This window comes from Odocoileus virginianus, chromosome 11 (genome assembly GCF_023699985.2).
Source record: "Odocoileus virginianus isolate 20LAN1187 ecotype Illinois chromosome 11, Ovbor_1.2, whole genome shotgun sequence".
Lineage (NCBI taxonomy): Eukaryota > Metazoa > Chordata > Mammalia > Artiodactyla > Cervidae > Odocoileus > Odocoileus virginianus.
Window position 1 is genome coordinate 57,459,035 of NC_069684.1, and position 22,039 is coordinate 57,481,073.

The 22,039-nt window shown below is 38.5% G+C and overlaps 1 protein-coding gene across 4 annotated transcripts in view; it reads left to right on the plus strand.

The window, feature by feature from the left end:
• Window positions 1–14,060, plus strand: part of GPATCH2 (G-patch domain containing 2) — a 189,890-nt gene extending 175,830 nt beyond the window's left edge. For 3 of the 4 annotated variants that reach the window (XM_070474507.1, XM_070474506.1, XM_070474508.1), the window contains one exon: window positions 13,187–14,060. In XM_070474507.1, the coding sequence (XP_070330608.1) occupies window positions 13,187–13,407 (221 nt within the window). In that variant the 3' untranslated portion in view covers window positions 13,408–14,060. The remainder of the gene's footprint in view (window positions 1–13,186) is intronic. The other variant, XM_070474509.1, reaches the window with a different exon arrangement.
• The last annotated feature ends 7,979 nt before the right edge of the window (window positions 14,061–22,039 follow it).

Here is a 22,039-nt window from a genome sequence, read left to right on the forward strand (position 1 = left end):
GGGAAGTCAAGTGGGCCTTAGGAAGCATTACTATAAACAAAGCTAGTGGAGGTGATGGAATTCGAGCTAATCTATTTAAGATCCTAAAAGACGATGCTGCTAACGGCTGCACTCAATATGTCAACAAATGGAAAACTCAGCAATGGCCACAGGACTGGAAAAGGTCAGTTTTCATTCCAATCCCAAAGAAGGGCAATGCCAAAGAATGTTCAGACTACCATACAGTTGCACTCATTTCACATGCTACAAAAGTAATGCTCAGAATCCTTCAAGATAGGCTTTAACAGTATGTGAACCAAGAACTTCCAGATGTTCAAGCTGGATTTAGAAAAGGCAGAGGAACCGGAGATCAAATTGCCAACATCCGTTGGATATAAAAAGCAAGGGAATTCCAGAAAAACATCTGCTTCATTGACTATGCTAAAGCCTTTGTGTGGATCACAACAAACTGTGGAAAATTCTTCAAGAGATGGGAATACCAGACCACCTGACCTGCCTTCTGAGAAACATGTATTCAGATGAAGAAGCAACAGTTAGAACCAGACATGGAACAGTGAAACAGTTTCAAAATTGGGAAAGGAGTACATCAAGGCTGCATATTGTCACCCTGCTTATTTAACTTACATGCAGAGTACATCATGGGAAATGGCAGGCTGGATGAAGCACAAGCTGGAATCAAGATGGCCAAGAGAAATCAACAACCTCACATATGCCAATGATGCCATGCTAATGGCAGAAAGTGAAGAGGAACTAAAGAACATCTTGATGAGGGTGAAAGAGGAGAGTGAAAAAGCTGACTTGAAACTCAATATTTTGAAAAACTAAGGTCATGGCATCTAGTCCCATTATTTCATGGCAAGTAGACGGGGGGAAAGTAGAAACAGTGACAGATTTTATTTTTTTGGTCTCCAAAATCACTGTAGACAGTGGCTGTAGCCATGAAATTAAAACATGCTTGCTCCTTGGAAAGAAAGCTCTGACAGACCTAGACAGCGTATTGAAAAGCAGAGACATCACTCTTCCAACAAAGGTCTGTATAGTCAAAGCTGTGGTTTTTCAAGTAGTCATGGACAGATGTGAGAGTTGAACCATAAAAAAGGCTGAGTGCTGAAGAATTGATGCTTTTGAATTGTGGTGTTGGAGAAGACTCTTGAGCATCACTTGGACTGCAGGGAGATCAAACCAGTCAATCCTAAAGGAAATCGACCCTGAATATTCATTGAAAGGACTGATGCTGAAGCTGAAGCTCCAATACTCCTGAATATTTTGGCCACCTGATGCAAAGAGCAGACTCATTGGAAAAGACCTTGACACTGGGGAAGATGGAGGGCAGGAGAAGAAGCAGGCGACAGAGGATGAGATGGTTGGATGGCATCATTGACACAATGGACATGAGTTTGCTCTTCGCTGGAAGATGGTGACGGACAGGGAAGCTTGACTTACTGCAGTCCATGGGGTCACAAAGAGTCAGACAAGGCTTAGAGACTGAACAACCACAACAGATATTTATGTAGATAAATATTTACCACTTACTGAGTGCCTACTATGTACCAAAGCTTTATTATTGTTTTTTATCTTTGCAACAACGTGGTGTTTTACATGTTATTATCGTTCACTGTGCAGCATAAGACGAAGATTCAGACATGTGTGGGCTTCTTCTTAGCTGTCTGTAAAGGCAGAATGATTGAAGGGCGAAGGGAGGATTCAAGCCAATGTCTGCATTACTCCTAAACCCGTCTTCTTTTAGTGACAACATACTTAGCTCCCTTTGTAAGAATATATAGGTAAAGACCATCATATTCCATGATACAGACTATTATTTATCTGAAGTGCCAAAAACATTTATCTAAATTTGCTGTGCAGAAATACAGAATATTCATTAGTATACTTCTAATATGAGTCTTTATACAGGAACATATAGCCACTTTTAGATTAAATACATGTCATAAGTTTTTCAATTCAAATCACGCATAAGGCAGGTGTAGGATTCTTTAATACACCCATTCTGGTTGAATGATCTCCTGAATTCTTATCTTTCAATGATTCCAACATATGTGGCAGAAATAGTACAAGAACAATCTTAGGAATGTGACTAAAGCACTTCAGAGCCAGCAATAAGTGAGAGAGACTGTCAGGGTCAGGTCCTAACACTCTGAACATATGTGAAGTGAGAAGGAAAATACATAATGGTTGGGAAGAGGATAATATAATTATATCTACAGGGTGATTTTTTATGTGACAACTCAACAGCATCAGAAGAAATCATTTTTTGTAGACTATGGGTATAAAGATTAAACTTTAGCCTAAAACATTCTTAAGCATCTACCAGCATATTCTAAATGTTATTTTTCAAAATTTTTGTGATTCTCCTTACAACTCAAGATTTTGATTCTATTACTACATTGTTTTACTTAAAAAAACATAATTCATAGAAAGTTAATGCATTGTTGTAATTAATCAAATAGTATTGGAGTAGGAGAATTATGTTACTCATACATTTTTAAAATCCGTGCATAACTGTTCCTCTCAAGGAGGAAGAGAATGAGGTTATTTTAAAATCCTTAGTTTTAAAAAGAATATCTTCTAATACTAATGAATCATCTCTAAGGTGAAGATTATTATCCAAATTCACGTAAGAAATGCTTTTGCATAAATACACTTTGTTAATGAGGTTATGAATCCTAGATCATCTTGTCTCCAAAAATGATATTTTTCAAGTTCTGGAATATATAGTCAGTCATTTAACAAAGAATCTTATCTTCATAAGCTTCCAAGGCAAGTTAGAATGTAGAATGATTTGGAGGAAACTATTCCCCATTGTCTAGGCCTTTGTAGACTTCCCCAAAAACACACTGAAACTGAGATGTGTTTTCACAGTTCTTTTACCTTTAGTCAACATTCAACCTAAGCTGGAAAAAGGCAAATGAGGGTAATGCTTTCTGATTTGAAATCAGGAATAAGAGTTAAAAGGCTGACAGTCTGAATATTGTTCAGTGATCCCCTCTGGTGTATATATGAAATAGGATGGGGACAAAACAGCAGGCTTAGGAAAGGTTTAGCAAAAAATTGTCAGAAAACTATAACTAGGCACTTTAACTTTATAATCCCAAACTATGTTTATACAATAATTTAAGATGCTAAAGATAAACAGTTACATATTTGGTATTCATAATAAGTCATATTTTTTGAAGATTTAAAGTCCCCTGTGAAATTAATCACCCCAAATCTGATCATTTTTATCTGCTAAATGTATTGAAAATTCTACTCACCCTGTGTAGCAATAACATTGGAGCATAATTTTGAGTCGCCTTATAAAGCTATAGACCAGCCAGCAATGTTACCGGTTGAACATTTATTAATTGTGACAGGAACACCGAATTTATTTCAGTGCTTTAGCTTATTTACTGCTCTTTCACCTTTGTATTTTGTATTGACAAAGTAAAATGAATATTGATAAGGTTAGGTATTGATTTTTAAATGTACATCTTGTTCTCTGCCTCATTCAAAGTCACACACCAAAAGACAGTGGGTGTTTCAGCAGCGGAGGATGTGGACTCACTGTTATAAAAGGGAGAATTGTTGAAGCGAGAAGGTTTGCCAGCAGAGTGAATTTTATAGTTTGAAAAATGTCATCAGTAAAGGTGAAGAAAAGAAATGAGCAAAATAGGAGGGATATTATTAACACGTTTTTAAAGGCCGTCAACAGTGTTGAGTAGGGTCTTGTGTTGGGGTAGAAGTCATAGCTTACTGAGGTTTTGATAGTTAAAAAGATTTCAGTATGTTTATTGAGATATTGTGGCTACAGTATTTTTTAAACGTTTTGTCTTCTATGCATTACTGAATTCATTGTGATCCACAGTTAGCACTTGCTATTTCTATGTTGTTTTCCATTGAAATATTACCATAGGGAAAGTATTCACCATGAGTAGTAGACTTTCATCTCTACATTTTAAATTATGCAGAGAAATACCTACTGAAGTTCAATATTTCAGTATAGATATTGCTCCAGAGTAACTATGTCTTTGTGGACATGCAAGTTCTTAGCAGGGAGTTACATTACAGCTTTTTGTGGCTTTTCTGTTTTTTCTCTGCATCCTATTGATACCTCAATAATAAAATAATATTTATAAATATTGAAGGTGATAAAAGCAGACTATAAATCCTAAAGAGTGAAAATTTTTCAAAGGTATTCTTTTAAGTCATATTGAACATAATCAGGAAATGTCTGATGTACCCAAGCTCTTTTCCAAGGTGCTGTAACTCTTGAGTTGCTCAAATTTATCTTATCAATAATTATATTTTTACTTTCTTTTATCCCTAGATCTGCATGACCATTGTAGATTATCTTATCTCTTCCCGGATTTTAAAACAGGCAGACTTGGCGGGGGAAGGGGGTTGTTGTTATTCATTTTGAAACCAGGCTACATCCAAACTTACAGCAAAAGCCTAGGAAATACATAATCCTCTCCCTCTTGGATATATGAACCACCTTTCAGTTATGTGTCTCAGAAGCATTTTCATCAGCTCTCCATTGTCATATGATACAAGAAACACTTAAGGAAAGAGTAAGCACACATATTAGATAGAAAGTAATTGCCATACATGTGCCCTGATGTCCACTACAACACTGTTTCCAATAGCCAGGATATGGAAGCAGCCTCAATGTCCATTAACAGAGGAATGGATAAAGAAGATATGAGATAGATAGATAGATAGATGATGGAATATTACTCAGCCATGAAAAAGAATGAAATCGTGCCACTTGCAAGGATGTGGCTGGAACTAGAGGCTGTCATACAGAGTGAAGTAAGTCAGAAACAGAAAAATGAATACTATGTATTAACGCATCTATGCAGAATCTAGAAAAATGGCATAGATGAACTTATTTACAAAGCAAAAATAGAGACACAGACATAGAGAACCAGTGCTTGGACATCAGGGGGAGGAGGAGGGGTGGGATGGATTGAAGATAGAGATTAACATGTATGTACACTGCTGTGTATGAAACGGACAACCAATGAGAGACAACTATAGCACAGGGACTCTGCTCCATGCCCCGTGGTGGACTAAACGAGAGGCGGATCCCCAAAGAGGGACTGTGTGTACATGTGTGGCTGATTCACTTTGCTCTACGGCAGAAACTAACACATTGTAAAGCAACTATACTCCAATCAAAAAGAAAGAAAAGAAAAGAACTGCTGTTCCTGACGGTATGAAAGACTAATGGGAAAATATTCAAACTACAGAATACCTGGACATGCTGAATAAAATGTAACACCATCTCTTTAGATGCATTACTGAGACTGCGGGAAAGGAAGAGAGAACTGGGTCTAAGGAACCAGTCTAGGAACTGTGGAAGCATGTTGGTTCCTTGTGGAAAGAGCCAAGCTGGGAAGCAGAATATCTGAAAAGCTCTGTCTTCAGAACAGGGCAGACTCGAAACAAAACTCACTCACAAGGACAGGAAAGTAAAGAATCTGGTTTCCACCTGGGCTCTAACTGGAAAACTCTGAAGATATGTAACCAAGTGCCTACCCCTACCTGAGACTCTAGTTTAAAACAACACTATGCCAAAACTTAGCAGCAAAACTGGTCTTTGAAGGAAATGCAAAACCACTGTAGAGGTACATGCCTTCAACCCGAGCCTCAAGAATCACCACCAATGAAAACCTACTGAAGATGGTCTCACAATCCAAAACTAACAGAACTAGTTGTAAAAACAGATTAAAAAATGAAAGGGAATAACTGGAAAGAGAAAAGACAGCTATGGTAAAAAAAAGAAAGAAAGAAAGAAAGAAAGAAATTTGAGATTATTTTGTTTTGAAAACATCTTAAAAATCATAACTTCTCTTGATGGGTTGAATAGCACATTAGATACAGCCAAACAACAAACTACAGCAGCAAAAACACAGTGAATCTGAAAAGTAATCTGAAGAAACTTCCTAAAAGAAGTGTAGTCTCAGTTGCTCAGTTTTGTCTGACTCTTTTTGACCCCATGGACTATAGCCTGCCAGGTTGCTCTGGAATTCTCCAGGCAGGAATACTGGAGTCGGTTGCCATTTCCTACTCCAGGGGATCTTCCCAACCCAGGGATCAAACCCATGTCTCCTGTGTCTCCTGCATTGGCAGGCAGGTTCTTTACCACTGAGCTACCTGGGAAGCCCAAAAGCACAGAGGGAAAAAGCATGAAAAATGTAAAAGAATGGTCAGGGTACTTGAAGGAGCATGAAGTTCAGTATATATCTAATACAACTTTCAGAAAAAATAGAAGAAGGAGGTACACTGTTCCAGGAGAATATTTATAGAGTTCAATAATAACAGAATTTTTACAACTGAAGAAAACTTAAATCTTCATGTGCAAAAGTACAAGCCTTTATCAGGAAATATAAATGAAGTCATACCTAGACACACCATAATAAAACTTTATAACATCAAACACAAGAGAAGAACTTAAAGGCAGCCAAGGAGAAAAGATATAACTTACACAGGAATGAAATTATACTGGCAACAAACTTAAAAAGAATGATACAGAAAATAAGAGATAATATTTTCAAAGTGCTGAGATGAGATAACTAAATCAACCTAGAGTTTTCTATCCCAGTTAAATTATTTCCCAAGAAATGAAACTGAGCCATTTTCCGGTAAAGACCCATCATTACTAAATTTAATAACTTTTGTAGAAAAAAGAACCAAAACAGAATCCATGAAAAAGAATAAAAATCAAGAAGGAATTGGGAGCAAAGTAATCGTTAAATATGCATAAAACTAAACTTTACACTGAATGTACAAAAGTAATAGTGATGATGGTGACAGTGACCATAAGGTGGATTAATTTGGGTGTATAAAGGTAAGATGGAGTAGCATTGAAACATATACATTAACCTGTGTAAAATTAGAGAGCCAGTTGAAATTTGCCATATGACACAGGGAGCTCAAATCTGGTCCTCTGCAACAACCAAGAGGGGTGGGATGGGATTTAAGGTGGGAGGGAGGCTCAGGACGGAGGGGACATACGTATACCTGTGGCTGATTCAGAAACCAACACAATATTATAAAGCAAGTATCCCCCAATTAAAAATAAATAAATAATAAGAAAGTAGGATGGAGCTAAAACTCTCAACAACAATAAGATGTAAAATGTGAGGGAATAATAAAGCCAGGTATGCATGTTGATGTTTAAAAATTAAAGAATAGAGAAATAGTATATAGTTTTCAAGCTAGTATAAGCAAGCAATGGATGCCAGAAAAGAAGTAAAAAGGATAGAGAAAGTAAGGTAAATATCTTTAAGTAACATCATAAAAATAACCCAGATATATCAATGATCACAATAAATGTAAATGGAGTAAATGCATCAGTTAAATTCTGGGATTATTATGATGGATAAAAGAACAAAACTCAGTATATGCTGTTTACAATCAATATAGCTAAAACAAATTTCCATTTAAATATCAGCCAAAGAAAACGTAGCTGGGTTAATAACAAAGTGAATTTTGAGGTATTTCAGGAGGGTCAAAACACTCTTCAAGCAGACTTGCTATGTTAATTTAGATGAACAGCTTTTTCCAGAAAATTTGTGAATATATTAAAATCTCTGTCATTTGGGACAATGTGGCGGAAGAAATGACATCATAGAAACTAATGGTGATAGACTATTTTAAGATCACTGTCCAGTCGGTGAAAGGGTAACATTAAGACTCAGGTGTCCTAAATTCACTCTCTAACCGGGGCACTTTCTAACTGGGTGACTTTGGGCAGGTGCATCACCTCTTTAAGGGCATCCCTGGTGGCTCAGTGGTAGAGAACCCACCTACCAAGGCAGGAGACCCGGGTTCAATCCCTGGGTCGGGAAGATGCCCAGAGAAGGTAATGGTGACCCACTCCAGTATTCTTGCCTAGGAAATCTCATGGACAGAGGAGCCTGGGGGGAGGGGGGCTGCAATCCATGGGGTCACAAAAGAGTTGAACACGACTTAGCAGCTAAACAACAATTATTATTACCTCTTTAAACCTTAGTTTGTTCTGTAAGTGTTGCCAGTAATAACGTTGCAGGTTGCTGAGGAAGATCAAAAGAAATCACGGCCGCAGAAGCGCTGGTAATCTCTGAGAGCCACAGACATTACATTGTAAGTTATCCAAGTATGTCATTGCGAGTACTATGCTGTGTATCGTCCAAATGCAAATTGAGAGAAGTTGATACTACAATTACATGTAATCCAAATATTTTTTTTTAATAATTTAGAACATCATCTCCACTGAAGTTGTTTGTTTGCCATTAATTCTTGTAGAAAGGCGGTGTAGGTAATGGCAAGTATGTAGGCTTTTAGAGTAAACTTCACCAAAGTTTGAATCTTAGCCTACTATGTGGTAATGGTCAAGCAGTTCATCTCTCTGCAGCCCATTATATCAATACTTCCCCCCCTTGCACAATTGTTATGAAGAATGGAGATTATGAATGCCGCATGCCTAACAAGTAAAGCACAGACCAGGTACATGGTACGTAGGCCATAAATAGTCCTGATCATATTATAGCAAACAAATATCCCTGTGTGCCTTCAGAACCAATAGTTTTAAGATGTTTTTTTCATTTTCTGAAAACACTATTCTTTGATATATTAATACAATCATCCCATAAGAAATTTATCTGTATAAGCAAAATGTGTGTGCTCAGTCATGCCCAACTCTTTGTGACCCCATGGACTGTAGCCTGTCAGGCTCCTCTGTCCGTGGAATTTCTCAGGCAAGAATACTGGAGTGAGTTGCCATTTCCTCCTCCAGGAGATCTGGGCCCAGGAATCAAACCCACATAGCTTGTATCTCCTGCATTGACAGGTGGATTCTACCACTGGGGCCACCTGAGAAGCCCCTATAACCAAAATATCTGTTAATAAAAACCTTCCCTTCTCCAAACATGTCAATATCAACCATGTCTTTCATTCCCTACTATGCAAAGTTTTTTTCACTTAGTTAAAAAAAAAATCAAGAAACTAGTTTTCCATTTCATTGTTTAAAAAGCAAGAGCCTTGTATTTTTAAGCAGTTGGCTATTTGAACTGATTTTATTTTGCAAAATTCACATGAAAAACATCTGCATTATTGCAGATAAGATGTATAATGATCTCAGTGAGGCTTTTCTGTATTAAAAAATGAAACAATTAAAACATTTGACAAAAAGTACTAACCGCCACCACTTTCTCACAGCCCAGTCTGTGTTCAATGCTGTTTCTTAACAGCAATCAAAAGCCCATGTCCCTAAATTAGTTACTGAGGCCAGAGGACAGTATGAGAACTGGCAATTCTAATAATGTCACAAATAATAATAATAACCACAATAACCATGCTCTTCAGCTGACTAGCAAAGTAATGGGGAAAGAGGGTGGGAAGAAAGAATGAGCACAGACCACTGAAAGCCTTTTGAATATGGGGTCAGGACTGACGCGATGCACTGTGTTATGTGGGAAGCAGCATGTGTCACCTGCCCTTCCATTGGCTGTTTATCCAACATCAATACAACACTTTAGGAGCCAAATTACTAAACAAGCTGCCAATTAGGCTTGCAGTCAGCTGGATAGATTAGCAGCTAAGAGAGGCCGATACAAGATTTTCATCTCTTGAGCCAATTACGCAAGTGAATTACTATCCACAATACTCTTTGGAAGATTTGAGGGGAAAGGACTGACTCCGCTGTAATAGATATAAGAGATCCAGAATAAAGGGGGCTGGAGCGGGAGCTTGCAGAAGGGTTAGCAGGCTATGTATTGCTAAAATTGCCCGAGCAGGAGGAGAGCCTCCCAGGCAAGGACTTAAAGGATTTAGCACCGCCAGGAGCAAAAGAAAAGGAAATTATGGTTGTCAGATGCTGTGCTGAGACGGAGTTGTTCCACTCCCGTGTCTTAATCTCATAAAAGAAGGATGAGAGACCAACAGTAGAGCTCATGCCAGAGTCATTTTCCATGAAAAATGAAGTATCTGTTTTTTCTTTTTTTAAGTTATATAGAACAGCCCTTGTTTTTTGTTTGTTTCAGAAATCTGTGTTGCTATGGGGAAAGATTTAGCATTTAAGAAATCAAATGGTCTTTCTTTTTGTTTTAACATAATGATAGTGCTTCATTTTAATTAAGAGAAATAAACCAGCATTAAAAAAATAGAATGAATTCCTTTCTGCCTGTATAGAAACTAAAGCATGAACTTAATGGTTACCAGAAGAGGAAAGGAATGGGAGAGGGATAAAATAGGAGTTTGGGATGAGCAGATTTGGATGTTCAGTCAAGCTGCTGTATATAAAATAGATAACAAAGCCCTATTGTATAGCACAGGAACTATATTCAGTATCCTGTGATAAAACATAATTGAAAAGAATATAAAAATGTAAATATACTAAATATGTATGTTTAACTGAATCACTTGGCTGTAAACCAGAAACTAACACAACATTGTAAATCAACTGTACATCAATTTAAAATATAAATAAAAAAGCAGGGTGAAGTCGAGTGGCCACTACTGAGCCACCACACTTGAAATGCCAACATTTTAAAACTACAGTCATGAATCAGTTATTTGCTGTTCATTTCAGAACTCAAAACTGACATGCAGTTTTTGCAGAGATGGTTTAAATTGACTTTATATTTTCTCTTAAATATTAAAGTTTAAACTTGAACCTTTGCAATCTCTTGTATCAAAAATATAACAGGTATGTAGCCTGAAGCCTCGTTAGACCTCTGATCCATCTTAGCTTATCAGTGGATTAAATTAATTTGTGGTGATCACAGAAAAATTAGGGATATAAGACAAAAAGCTAGTATGCCGTGTAACCTGACACATCTGCAAAGCAGCTGTTCAGAAAAAAATTAGATGCCTTGCTTACCATTATCATAATTTCAAAATAAAAACTTAAAGAAAAACCTTAATTGTCTTTATGTTATTAAACAAGTTTTAACAAAAGGCTTCTCTTTGTTTTGTTTGGTAATTAAGAGGCCTATTTTATATCTTATATGTTTATGTATATTTTTGTATAATTAGATAAATATATAAAATCTCTGTGTATTTTTATTTTGCCTTTGTCAAGCAGTAAATAATGTTAGTCCAGAGTTTTTCTTTGGTGCCAATCTTTGGCCATTCAAGCTGCTGGCAATTGAAGGTTTTTTTCTATTACATGTTAAAATACTTGCTTCAGTGAGCTAAAAACCAATCTGACAAGTCCAAAACCAACTCATTATTGTGGTAATCCAGTTCTCACTCCCTGTAATGAAGTTAGCAATGACAGCAATGTATTCTGTTCTCAGTCTGAAGATCCTCTGAAGATTAAGAATATCAAAATGTTCAGTAAAGGTCTTGCAAAAATCCATTGATGATTACTCTATAGTTTGTTATAAAACTCACCAGTTTTAGTTATAAACTCAGTTTCAGTTATATAACTCATCTGTATCACTTTGCAATTCCCCTCTGTAAGTTAGAATCCTGAGGAACAACCCATTCACTATTTTCCAGAAAACCAGATACAAATTACCAGATTAAATATACTATTAGTTCAACTCCGACATGTCTTTTATTACTTACTGTTATTTTATGTTTTTACTTTGAAATACATATACCAGAGACTTCCCAAGTGGCTCAGTGGTGAAGAATCCACCTGCCAATGCAGGAGACTCCGAAGACACAGGTTCAATCCCTGGGTTGGGAAGATCCCCTGCAGGAGGAAATGGCAACCTTGATAAAGAATCGGCCTGCAGTGCGGGAGACCTAGGTTCGATCCTTAGGTTGGGAAGACCCCCTGGGGAAGGGAAAGGCTACCTACTTCAGTATTCTGGCCTGGAAAATTGCATGGACTGTATAGTCCATGGGGTTGCAAAGAGCTGGACACAACTGAGCGACTTTCACTTTACAGTTTTCTTTCCTGGAAAGTCCCATGGACAGAGGAGCCTGGCAGGCTACAGTGCATCGGGTCACAAAGAGTCAGATATGACTTAGCAACTGAGCAGCACATATACAGAGAATGGAATGAAATGTGTAGGTAGAGTTTTAGAGAACAATAATAAATTGGTCACTACCATATCAAGAAACAGAACACTATACACTGTGGTCCCATAGGTAATATTTTTGTTATCGTTATTGGCGCTTAAAAGGATCCTTATATACAGTCTTAGAGAAAGAGGAGGATGGAGAATCCCTATTTGGGGGCTAGAGGTGGGGTAGAAGGTGCTGTTAGAAACCCAGATCAGGGAGGAAAGATGGACGATGATGGGAAAGGGGTTAAGGGCACAAGAGAGACAGCTGACTCTCAAGCCTTTGACAGCAGTGAGTGATGTTGTCAGCACCTGCGCATTTCAACTCTCAGACCGTCTCGGAAAACACAGCCCTCATTTCAGAACAGAAACATGCTGGACCCAGGACAGAGCTTGTATGCCACAGGCATCCTGCAGACCTTCGGAAAGTGAGCCAACTTCATCCCTGGAACCCTAGGGATGGAATTATGGGCAAACACTATAGCCCAGAGTTCTACAACAGACTTTCAAGGAAGCCCCAATATAGGAGACGGTACTGAATATGTTCTCCCTAAAACCAAGATGGTTTTAAGCTGTTGTTTAATCCCTAAGTCGTGTCCAACACTTTTGCGACCCCTCGGACAGTAGCCCTCCATGCACCACTGTCCATGGAACTTTCCAGACAAGAAAACTGGGGCAGGTTGCCATTTCCTTCTCCAGGGGGTCTTCCCGACCCAGGGATCAAACCTGCGTCCTCTGCACTGGCAGGCGGATTCTTTACCACTGAGCCACCAAGGAGTCTGTACTTTTTGACCCCTGTTCTTCCTACACAGTCTGTCACATTAGCTTGCTTGATGATCACTCCCTTAATTATCAAGGAAGAATAACCACAAGAAATGATCTGGTAATTTGAGTTTTGATTGCTTTGTATTATGCCTGTTTTACAGATCAGAAAACAGAAACCCAAAGAGGTTAAATAACCTAATCAGCTACTAAGTGGAAGAGCTGAAACTAACCGCGGTCTTTGTCCATTGAGCCTTCTACTACAACAAGCTCTTTATCCAAAGATGAAGAAAGAACCCTCCCCAGTACTTTGCTGAAAGGAAAACTTGAAAGAATGTGCTTTTCTTAGCCTAAGAGGGCCTTCATCTGTGTTCATACTAATGTGGGATTTTGTTTTTTTTGTTTCTGTCATTTTCTAATTCCAGGATTTGTAGGAGAAAACGCCCAGCCAATCCTAGAAAACAATATTGGAAACCGAATGCTCCAGAACATGGGCTGGACACCTGGGACAGGCCTCGGACGAGACGGCAAGGGGATCGCTGAGCCGATTCCAGCCCTGCAGAGACCAAAAGGATTAGGACTTGGGTTTCCTCTACCAAAAAGCACCCCTGCAACCACTGCCTCCAATTCAGGAAAATCCGCCTAAGAGGAAAAGCAGAGGAGCCGTTTAACAAGTTTTATTCGCTCGCTATAGCCCATTGTTCTAAAATGACAACATAGCTTCTGTGGTTGAAGCTGAAATCGAACATCAAAGCCTCAGACTTGCCCCTCTAGCTTCCTAGCTGCTACAGTTCTGCCAGAGTGATAGAAATGGGATTTCATCACAGTTCATGGTGCTAAAGTAAAAACCTTCACCTTTTAAAATTTTTCAGTGACTCACATTCTAGGTGTAAAGAACAGCTCGTTTCTCTTATTTATTTTGATCTTGTGTTGTCAGTGATTTCTCATGTTTTAGCTTGATTCATTCCTGTGTGCGCTCGATGCCCCAGCGACCGGGCACGCCTCCGTGTTTCTAAAATAGGATTGGCCGGAAAGGGTTATGTTTCACCTCATCCCTGTCTGTCCTAACCGAAAACACCTGTCATCACATCAGTGAAGTCCTAAGCACATCTTTTTTTGAAAGGCTGGCCAATTTCGTATGCCTTGAATTTGACTTTTTTGTTAGGATTCCTCAACAGGGTGACACCCATTCATCTTCTATCCTTGGACACTGTAGTATGAAGTTCACAGCTGACAAATAGCAATTAATGTTGCCCTCTGACATGTCGACAAAAATAAACCTCATCATTGTGATCACCACAGTGCCCTCAACATGACTTTACTGCAGATCTTATCAATTTTACCTCATTTAGAACATAAAATAATTATGGAAAGAAAAATGTATTTTTTAAATTCACCATGACTAAGTTGTAAGCTCTATTAATAATCTAGACTTCCTTCTACCTCTTTGTTCCCAAAGGTTGATATTTTTTTTAAGATCAACTCAACTGTAGTAAACTGATTTTAAATTTTAACCATTGGAGTAAGTTAGAATATCGACTCAATTTATTTGAAGATTTTAATGGCTCTCCCAAGAATTCAATTACTGGCAACGATCCAGCCCGTTTACAAGGTGTACAAAAAAAATAAACGGTACTGTTTGCCCTTTCTAACACCTAAGCAGTTACTTTAAAATCAAGCAAAACAAGTCATTTTTATTATGTGCCTAGTATTGTTACATCTGAATCCTCTGCTTCATAATGTCCAGGATTCTGAATTGCTGTTAGTTTAGATGTTGGTTTGTTATTGTCTTCATTAGTAAGAACTAATAGTGATATTCTCTTTTGTAATGACCTTTACTGGTTGAGTGAAGGCCAAGATAACACATGTGAATCAACCTTCTAATGTTTTTTAAGCTTTGTTTTTCTAGGGCAGTTTTAGATTCACAGCAAAATTAAGGGAAAGCTACAGAGATTTCTCAAATGTCCCCTCCCCACACACATGCATAGCTTCCCCCATTATCAACATCCTCCCCCCACCCCAGAGTGGTATATTTGTTACAGTTGTCAAGCCTACATTGACACATCAAAATCACCCAAACTCCACAGTTTATATTACAGTCCACTCTTGGTGTGGAACATTCTATGGGCGTGGACTAATGTATAATGACATGTCTGCCCCATTATAGGATCGCACAAAGTAATTTTACTGTGATAAAATTCCTCTTGGCTCCTCTCTAACAGGCTTTTGGGAATTTGACAGTCCCCAAGAGTCTTTCACAGTGGGGAAAGGAGGTTTGTGCATGTAATAGACCGGTCCCACGTGGTCCTCTAAAGAAAATACTGCTCTTTAGGGAGAGGAAGTTCAGCATGCTATTTGAAAGGCTTAATGGTTTGCCAACTTACAGGTTCCTTTTCAGAGTTATATTCCTTTCAAGGGTTATCATGGTAAGAGGACAAGTTGGCCAGGGAACCATAGGCTACCAGGGAGTTGCTTTTCTCATGCCCTTCTTAGCCTACCAGGTGAGCATTCTCATTGGATAAAGTAACTTGTTTGACGCTTTCCTAAATGTCTGTTACTTGAAAATTTACCGTTTTTTTTTAAATATTTTTTATTGAATACTCATTCCATCTACATAAGATGCAAAAAGCTGGGGGAGATTGTCTATATTTCGGTTTAAAACTTCATTATGGTAGCGTATAGCACTCTAAGGTCTGTTCATAAGTTTGTTTTGGTTCCATTGCCTGAAGATCTTTTAAAATCCTAGAATTTTGCAAAGCCAAATTTGGAGCCACAGGTAAAACACAGTGAGGTTTTTGTGAGACTGACTGATCCCAAATTCCCATGGACTTGACCATTCTTTTTCACTTCACCATGGTCAAACTCTCACAGTGAGGAAGAGCAGACTTTACACGAGCTGGCACGGGAGAACTCCTTAGCTAAATGTTGCAGCTTTATCAATATTGTTTCTTGTTCTCCTGGATGGGCATCAATTTTCTGAAGAAACTTTCTAAGATATCACTGAGCTCAGCTGTTCTCTAACTCCACCTCCCAAAATAATTCATCTTTATATTTTCCCCTAAGAGAAGAAAGTTCTCAATATTGACATCTTGAGCCCTGTCTATGACTCACAGATTTCAAACATGGCTTATTCTATTGGAGTATTTACGGAACATGTGAATCAATACTCAAAGCAGAGAAGTGGTGACTTCCCAAGCGTTCCCCTGCTCTCACACAGACCTCCTTCACTTTTCAGTGAGATCTAAGAATGATCATTGCACACCTGAAGTTCTGCTTGGACCTGAACTTAATCAGAGAAAAGAACACAATTGAAAAGTGGAATTTTTAATGTACGTCAAATATCTTTAAGATATGAAGTTCACTAATTTACGTTTGTTGTAAAGTTAATTTTTATCAGTTCCTATGCCTATAGAACCCAAAGCATCCAAAAGAATTCATGTTTTAGAATGTATCAATCATATCTCCGTAAAAAGGCAGTTAGATTCTTCTCTTGTCCTTCATAAAGCCAACACTTCTATAGTATCTAAGCCTCATATCAAATTAATTGCTTGTACTAAAACTTTTAGAGAATGCATAAGTCTCTTCCATTACTATCCAAATTATCTATTCCTCAGCAAGTAGCCAAGAGACTGAGTGTGGCTACATTAGCAATTCAACATTTTGCCTTTATATACTTGTTATACTTGATATTAACCAGATTGTATGCTGGTGTCATTTACTTCCTCCCATCTTTCTCCCCAAATACAATTTTTAAGGCAATGTTATCCCCCTCAAATTTCTTTGCTTTTATTTTTTAATTATATGGTCTCCTTTAAAAGAAAATCCACTGTTAACTAACATTTACCAGTTAATTGGTATCAGCATTTGAAAACAGATTTTATAACTCATACTGTTACTATCAAACAGAAGTTAAGACAGTAGGGTTAAAGATATGCCTAATGTATACATATAGGTATGTTTACAGGGCATGACTGTGCAATTTACAGACATGATTGCAAAATAATTGCATCTTATTAATATCTTAGCATTGTGAATTGATATTCTTGCAGTTAATTGAACTGACAATTGCTTCTCTTCAATATGTTTTCATTTTGAGCAGATATTTCATGAAAGAGAAAAATCACTGCTGACATGCTTTTTAAAACCATTTCCTCCTGTCCTCTGTTTTTCTTTAAAAAAAAAAAAAAAGCGACCTAAATGGTATTGTAAAATGAAGTTGTTTAGCAAAGAATATTTTGAATTTTTTTTCTTTTAGTAGAAAGATATAATAATAGTACAACAAAGAATGAAAGAATAAACATAATGTTTAAGAATGTTATTTATAAGCAGTCATTGTCTTTGTGCTTTAAATGTTTCCCTCTTGAAATAATAAAAAATAAAGTTGAAAGGACTTTAATTTTTTTTTTTAATTACTGAAAGTCACTCAGTCGTGTCTGACTCTTTGCGACCCCATGGACTGGGCAGTCCATGAAATTCTCCAGGCCAGAATACTGGAGTGGGTAACCATTCTCTTCTGGGGATCTTCCCAGCCCAGGGATCAAACCCAGGTCTCCTGCATTGCAGGCAGATGCTTTACCAGCTGAGCTACCAGGGAAGCCCAAGAATACTAGAGTGGGTAGTCTATCCCTTCTGTAGTGGATCTTCCCGACCCAGGAATCAAACCAGGGTCTCCTGCATGGCAGGCTGATTCTTTACCAACCAAGCTACCAGGGAAGCCCTGCTAATTACTACCCATTGACAATTAACATTGAACAGTGCCATTAAGTGTTAGTTGCTCAGTCATGTCCAACTCTTATTTACCCCATGAACTGTCGCCCACCAAGCTCCTCTGTCTATGGAATTCTCCAGGCAAGAAAACTGGAGTTCCCATTTCCTTCTTCAGAGGATCTTCCCAGCCTCGGGATCGAACTCAACTCTCCTACATCACAAGCAGATTCTTTCCTGTCTAAGCCACCAGGGAAGCCCCCAATTCATTACTCATGTTTCAGTCCTAGAAAATGTCAACATTTTCTAAAGAAATTTTAGGGGACAAAATTGGTAAACATATTTGATTTCATTTATTCACAGCTGATTGTGACCTGTTATACCACATTTCCCTGGTTTTGTTTTCTCTGATGCTGGGCTAGACTAACTGTCTTAAGGTCTTTTTCCACCCAAAGATTCTGATTCTAAAGGAACAAGGGCAAGTTATCTCTCTGATAACCTGAAATACAGATCAGAACCATATGTGTTACTCCGTTTCCTTCTGGGAAATTGTGCTTCTCAGAAACCTGCTTGGATATTTTAAATATTTTATAATACTCATTAAAGTGTTGAGTTCCATTGCTTATAGGAAGCATCTCATTATGTTAATAAAATACTCTCTTTTCTCCCCCAAAAAACTGAACTGTGATTTGAGTAAGTGGATTTTTTTTTTTTATCCAATAGGTATTAAATACTCATTTATTTAACAGGCTTGCAGTAATATATACTCAACTGACAAGTGGACCATGAAGGCTCCTTCTGCTGGGTTCCTACTACTAGGCAAAGACTCATTACTTTACCCACCTGACATTTTAAGTAGATCCAGATTTGTCTCTAGCGAGTCAGTGCCATTAACTGCCAGGAGTGTGATCTACTATTGCCACTTTCGGTTTTATCTGTACATTAGAGTTGTCTTCTGTCTTTGAATTGTCATGGAGTTTAAATCATTCTCAGATTCACCGACCTCACTCCTGTTGCAGTGTCAGAATGTCCCGTGTTTACTCCTTCGTCTTTGAAGGATGAAGTTAGGCAACAATTGAAGGCTATTTTTGTGTTTCTTTAGTTGTTTTTCTTTTTCCCTTAGTTTAAATATTCAAGATACATTAATAGCATTTTAAATCTGTGTATAATTCTTGATCTTTCAGCTATAAAATGGTAAAGACAAGCCTGTATTATGATAGCATCCCAAGCAAAAAGAACACTCAGACCTTTTTTCTACCTGTTTTCATCTTCCGATTAAATTTCAAGGAAATGTTTATTCCTTCCTAAAGGTAGCATTCTATAATAAGATGAGATATAGTATACTAGCTCATTACATACTTAAAAAAGATGCTTTCCAAAAGCAAACCAATTCTTACTTAGTGAAGTAAATTTCTTCAAATGCCAGAATTTCATAGTTAGGATGAGCAGATGAGTTTCAGGGGGAGAAATTAAGGCTTCATTAGATAACTGTGTGGCTAATCTAAGTCTAAAGTTCTTTCTGATGGCTATAATTGATTGTGGAAACTACAGATAATCCATGCTGCAGGTAGGGGGAATGGAATTCACAAAACAATTTTTAAGGGAACGTGAATTACTTGGCAGAACACACTGAGATTGTGAAATGTCAAGTTCGAAACCACAGTATTTCTAAAACAATGATCATGGTGTCTTTAGGCTTTCAAGAGTCAGCCAGGTGGTCCAGAAACTGAAGGCCTGGTTCTTGACCCTCCCCCATCTTTACACTCGTTTCCTTTTGTCACATCACTCCTGATTCCTTTCCACACATCTTCATCTCCTTCACCGAAGTTTAACATCACAGGACAGCCTTGCAAAATGGAAACCATCGCAAGCACACAGGAAACCTGCCTGATTTGACTCCCGTCCCATTGTGTTTCTCCATTATGTCCCTTAACAACTCAGCTAGAAACAAGCGGCAGATTTTTTCCCCACTCACTGAGTAATTGTCTGCGCCGCAGTGACAGATGTGCAATATAGCAGCTTCTTTAGGAAAAAATTAACAGTTTGTCCAGCATGTCAGCTCGCTCTTTTTAGTGCTTGGGAGGTCTTGGCCCCATTATGGATGATTTAGAAATTGAGGCAAGCAAAAACCAGCTGCCTGCGCTGAAAGCCTTCGTTAGTCGCCCTCATCTGCATTCCAAGACTCACTCACATCTAGAAATTGGTGGAGCCCCTCCGGCCAGGCGATGAGGATGCGCTGACAGTGCCTTGATTTGTTGAGAGAGAGAATAAATGGGTTTTTCAGAAGATGAGGAAATATCACCATTACTGGCCAATTTACAGCATTTTATCTGTTCTTCAAACATGTCACTTTTGTTATTGTTGCATGGTAATTACATAGTGAAACGGAAAGAAAACAAATTCAGGTTACGTATTCAGATGGATTGCAAAATCATATAATCCTGATAAATGCCCATTTATGATACACATGGATGAAAGGTTCATTTTAATTTTGAATGGCTAGCTCAGCCATAAATAGGATATAGGATTAAATTCCAGAGAATCTGATTACATAAAAGCAAATAGTCTTTTCACTTTTTTCAGATCCAGGAAATTCAGGGAGATATAGCATGGTATATTCACAAACAGGATTGTCCTCAGACAAGACAAAAAGTAAATTCAGACTTGCATTCTGAAAAGGATGAGAATTTTCCATGAAGCTGGAGAGCTATCTTGTTCTAGTGATGAGTCAGTCCTAAAGGCTTCTCAAGAGGCAAGGGAACCTAGGCTGAAATAGTTCCAGTTTGGAGGAACAGCCCTACATTTTAATCTCTACTTTCCTGATCACTTCTGCATTCTCACCAAACATTGGGATACTAGAAATCCAATGATTTTTTCTTGTGTTCCTCTTTCTGAGGCTATTTCTCCTTCATCCTCAGACCCTATTATTGTAAAGGAATGTTGCCTGGAGAAGTTTAGCTGAGCACAGATAATGAAGATTATTGAGAGGAAAAAAACAAAGGGGCAGCACCCCAGGGCTGCTACTGAAAATGTCAGGTGTATAAAGTAGGAGAAGGGAACGGCTACCCACTCCAGTATTCTGGCCTGGAGAATTCCATGCACTGTATAGTCCATGGGGTCTGAAAGAGTCGGACACGACTGAGCAACTAACATGTTGCTTAGTAGGAACCCAAAAGAAGGAACCATCATCATGCACTTATCACATGAGTATATATCACCATAATCCTGTCACATAAATAAGTTGTTGTTATTCTCAATATCTCCAGCGCCACTGAGTCCAAGCTATCAAGTTTTACCTGGAAAATTGAAACTTATCCTTTTACCTTCTAACTTGAATCCACATATCATACTGCAGGACTAGAGTGATCATGTCAAAGTTCAATTCTGAATTAGTTATTCTTACCCTTTGTTGTTGTTCAGTTGCTAAATCATGTGTGACTCTTTGCGACCCCATGGACTGTAGCCTCCCAGGCTCCCTGTCCATGGGATTCTCCAGGCAAGAACACTGGTGTAGGCTGCCATTTTCCTTCTCCAGGGAATCTTCCTGACCCACACCTCCTGCACTGACAGGCAGATTCTTGACCACTAAGCCATCTGCTGCTAAGTCACTTCAGTCGTGTCCAGCTCTGTGCGACCCCATCCCTGGGATTCTCCAGGCAATAACACTGGAGTGGGTTGCCATTTCCTTCTCCAATGCATAAAAGTGAAAAGTGAAAGCAAAGTCGTTTCAGTCATGTCTGACTCTTCACGACCCCATGGACTGCAGCCTACCAGGCTCCTCCATCCATGGGATTTTCCAGGCAAGAGTACTGGAGTGGGGTGCCATTGCCTTCTCCAAAGCCACCTGGGAAACCCTCAAATAAATAAGTACTTAACATCTATTGGCTCCTAAGTTTGCTGCGGCTGGGATAGAGGGATAAAAGAGGCACACCAGTACTTAATTGCCTTGGCCCCGGGGTGACAAGTGTTACCTCTATTCAGGATTCATTGCCCAGAACTGGTCACACAGGCCCAGCTGATTTCCAGGGAAGCTGCTGGAAGTAGGGGAGCATGCAGATGTCTGAGAGCATTAGTTGTGCCATAATTATACTATTTCTACATAGTTTCCATATAGCATGGCCAGACCGTTAAATACCTAAGTAACATCTATTTCATTCAGTCTAGGATGCCATCAAGTTTAAGATGCACCTTAATTTTATGTATCATTACAAAGAAAGAGTAGGGAAAGGCAACCCACTCCAGTATTCTTGCCTGGAAATCTACATGGATGGAGAAGCCTGGCGGGCTACAGCCCATGGGGTCACAAAGAGTGGGGCACAACTGAGCATGCATGCAAGAAAGAAGGAAAGAACACAAACTACAATCCTCTAACCCCGGAAAGGTGCCTCCACTCCAATTTCAGGACTACTGAAATGTGAGAAAATGATCAAATATGTTCATGAGTATCGAATGAAGGTGAAGATAAAAAAAAAAAAATCTGAGGAATGCCAGGGAAGGCTGCATGAATGAACAGATGGGATTGGAGCTGCTCCTTGAAGAAAGATAGGGTTCAGCTAGAAACAAGGAGGGTTCAT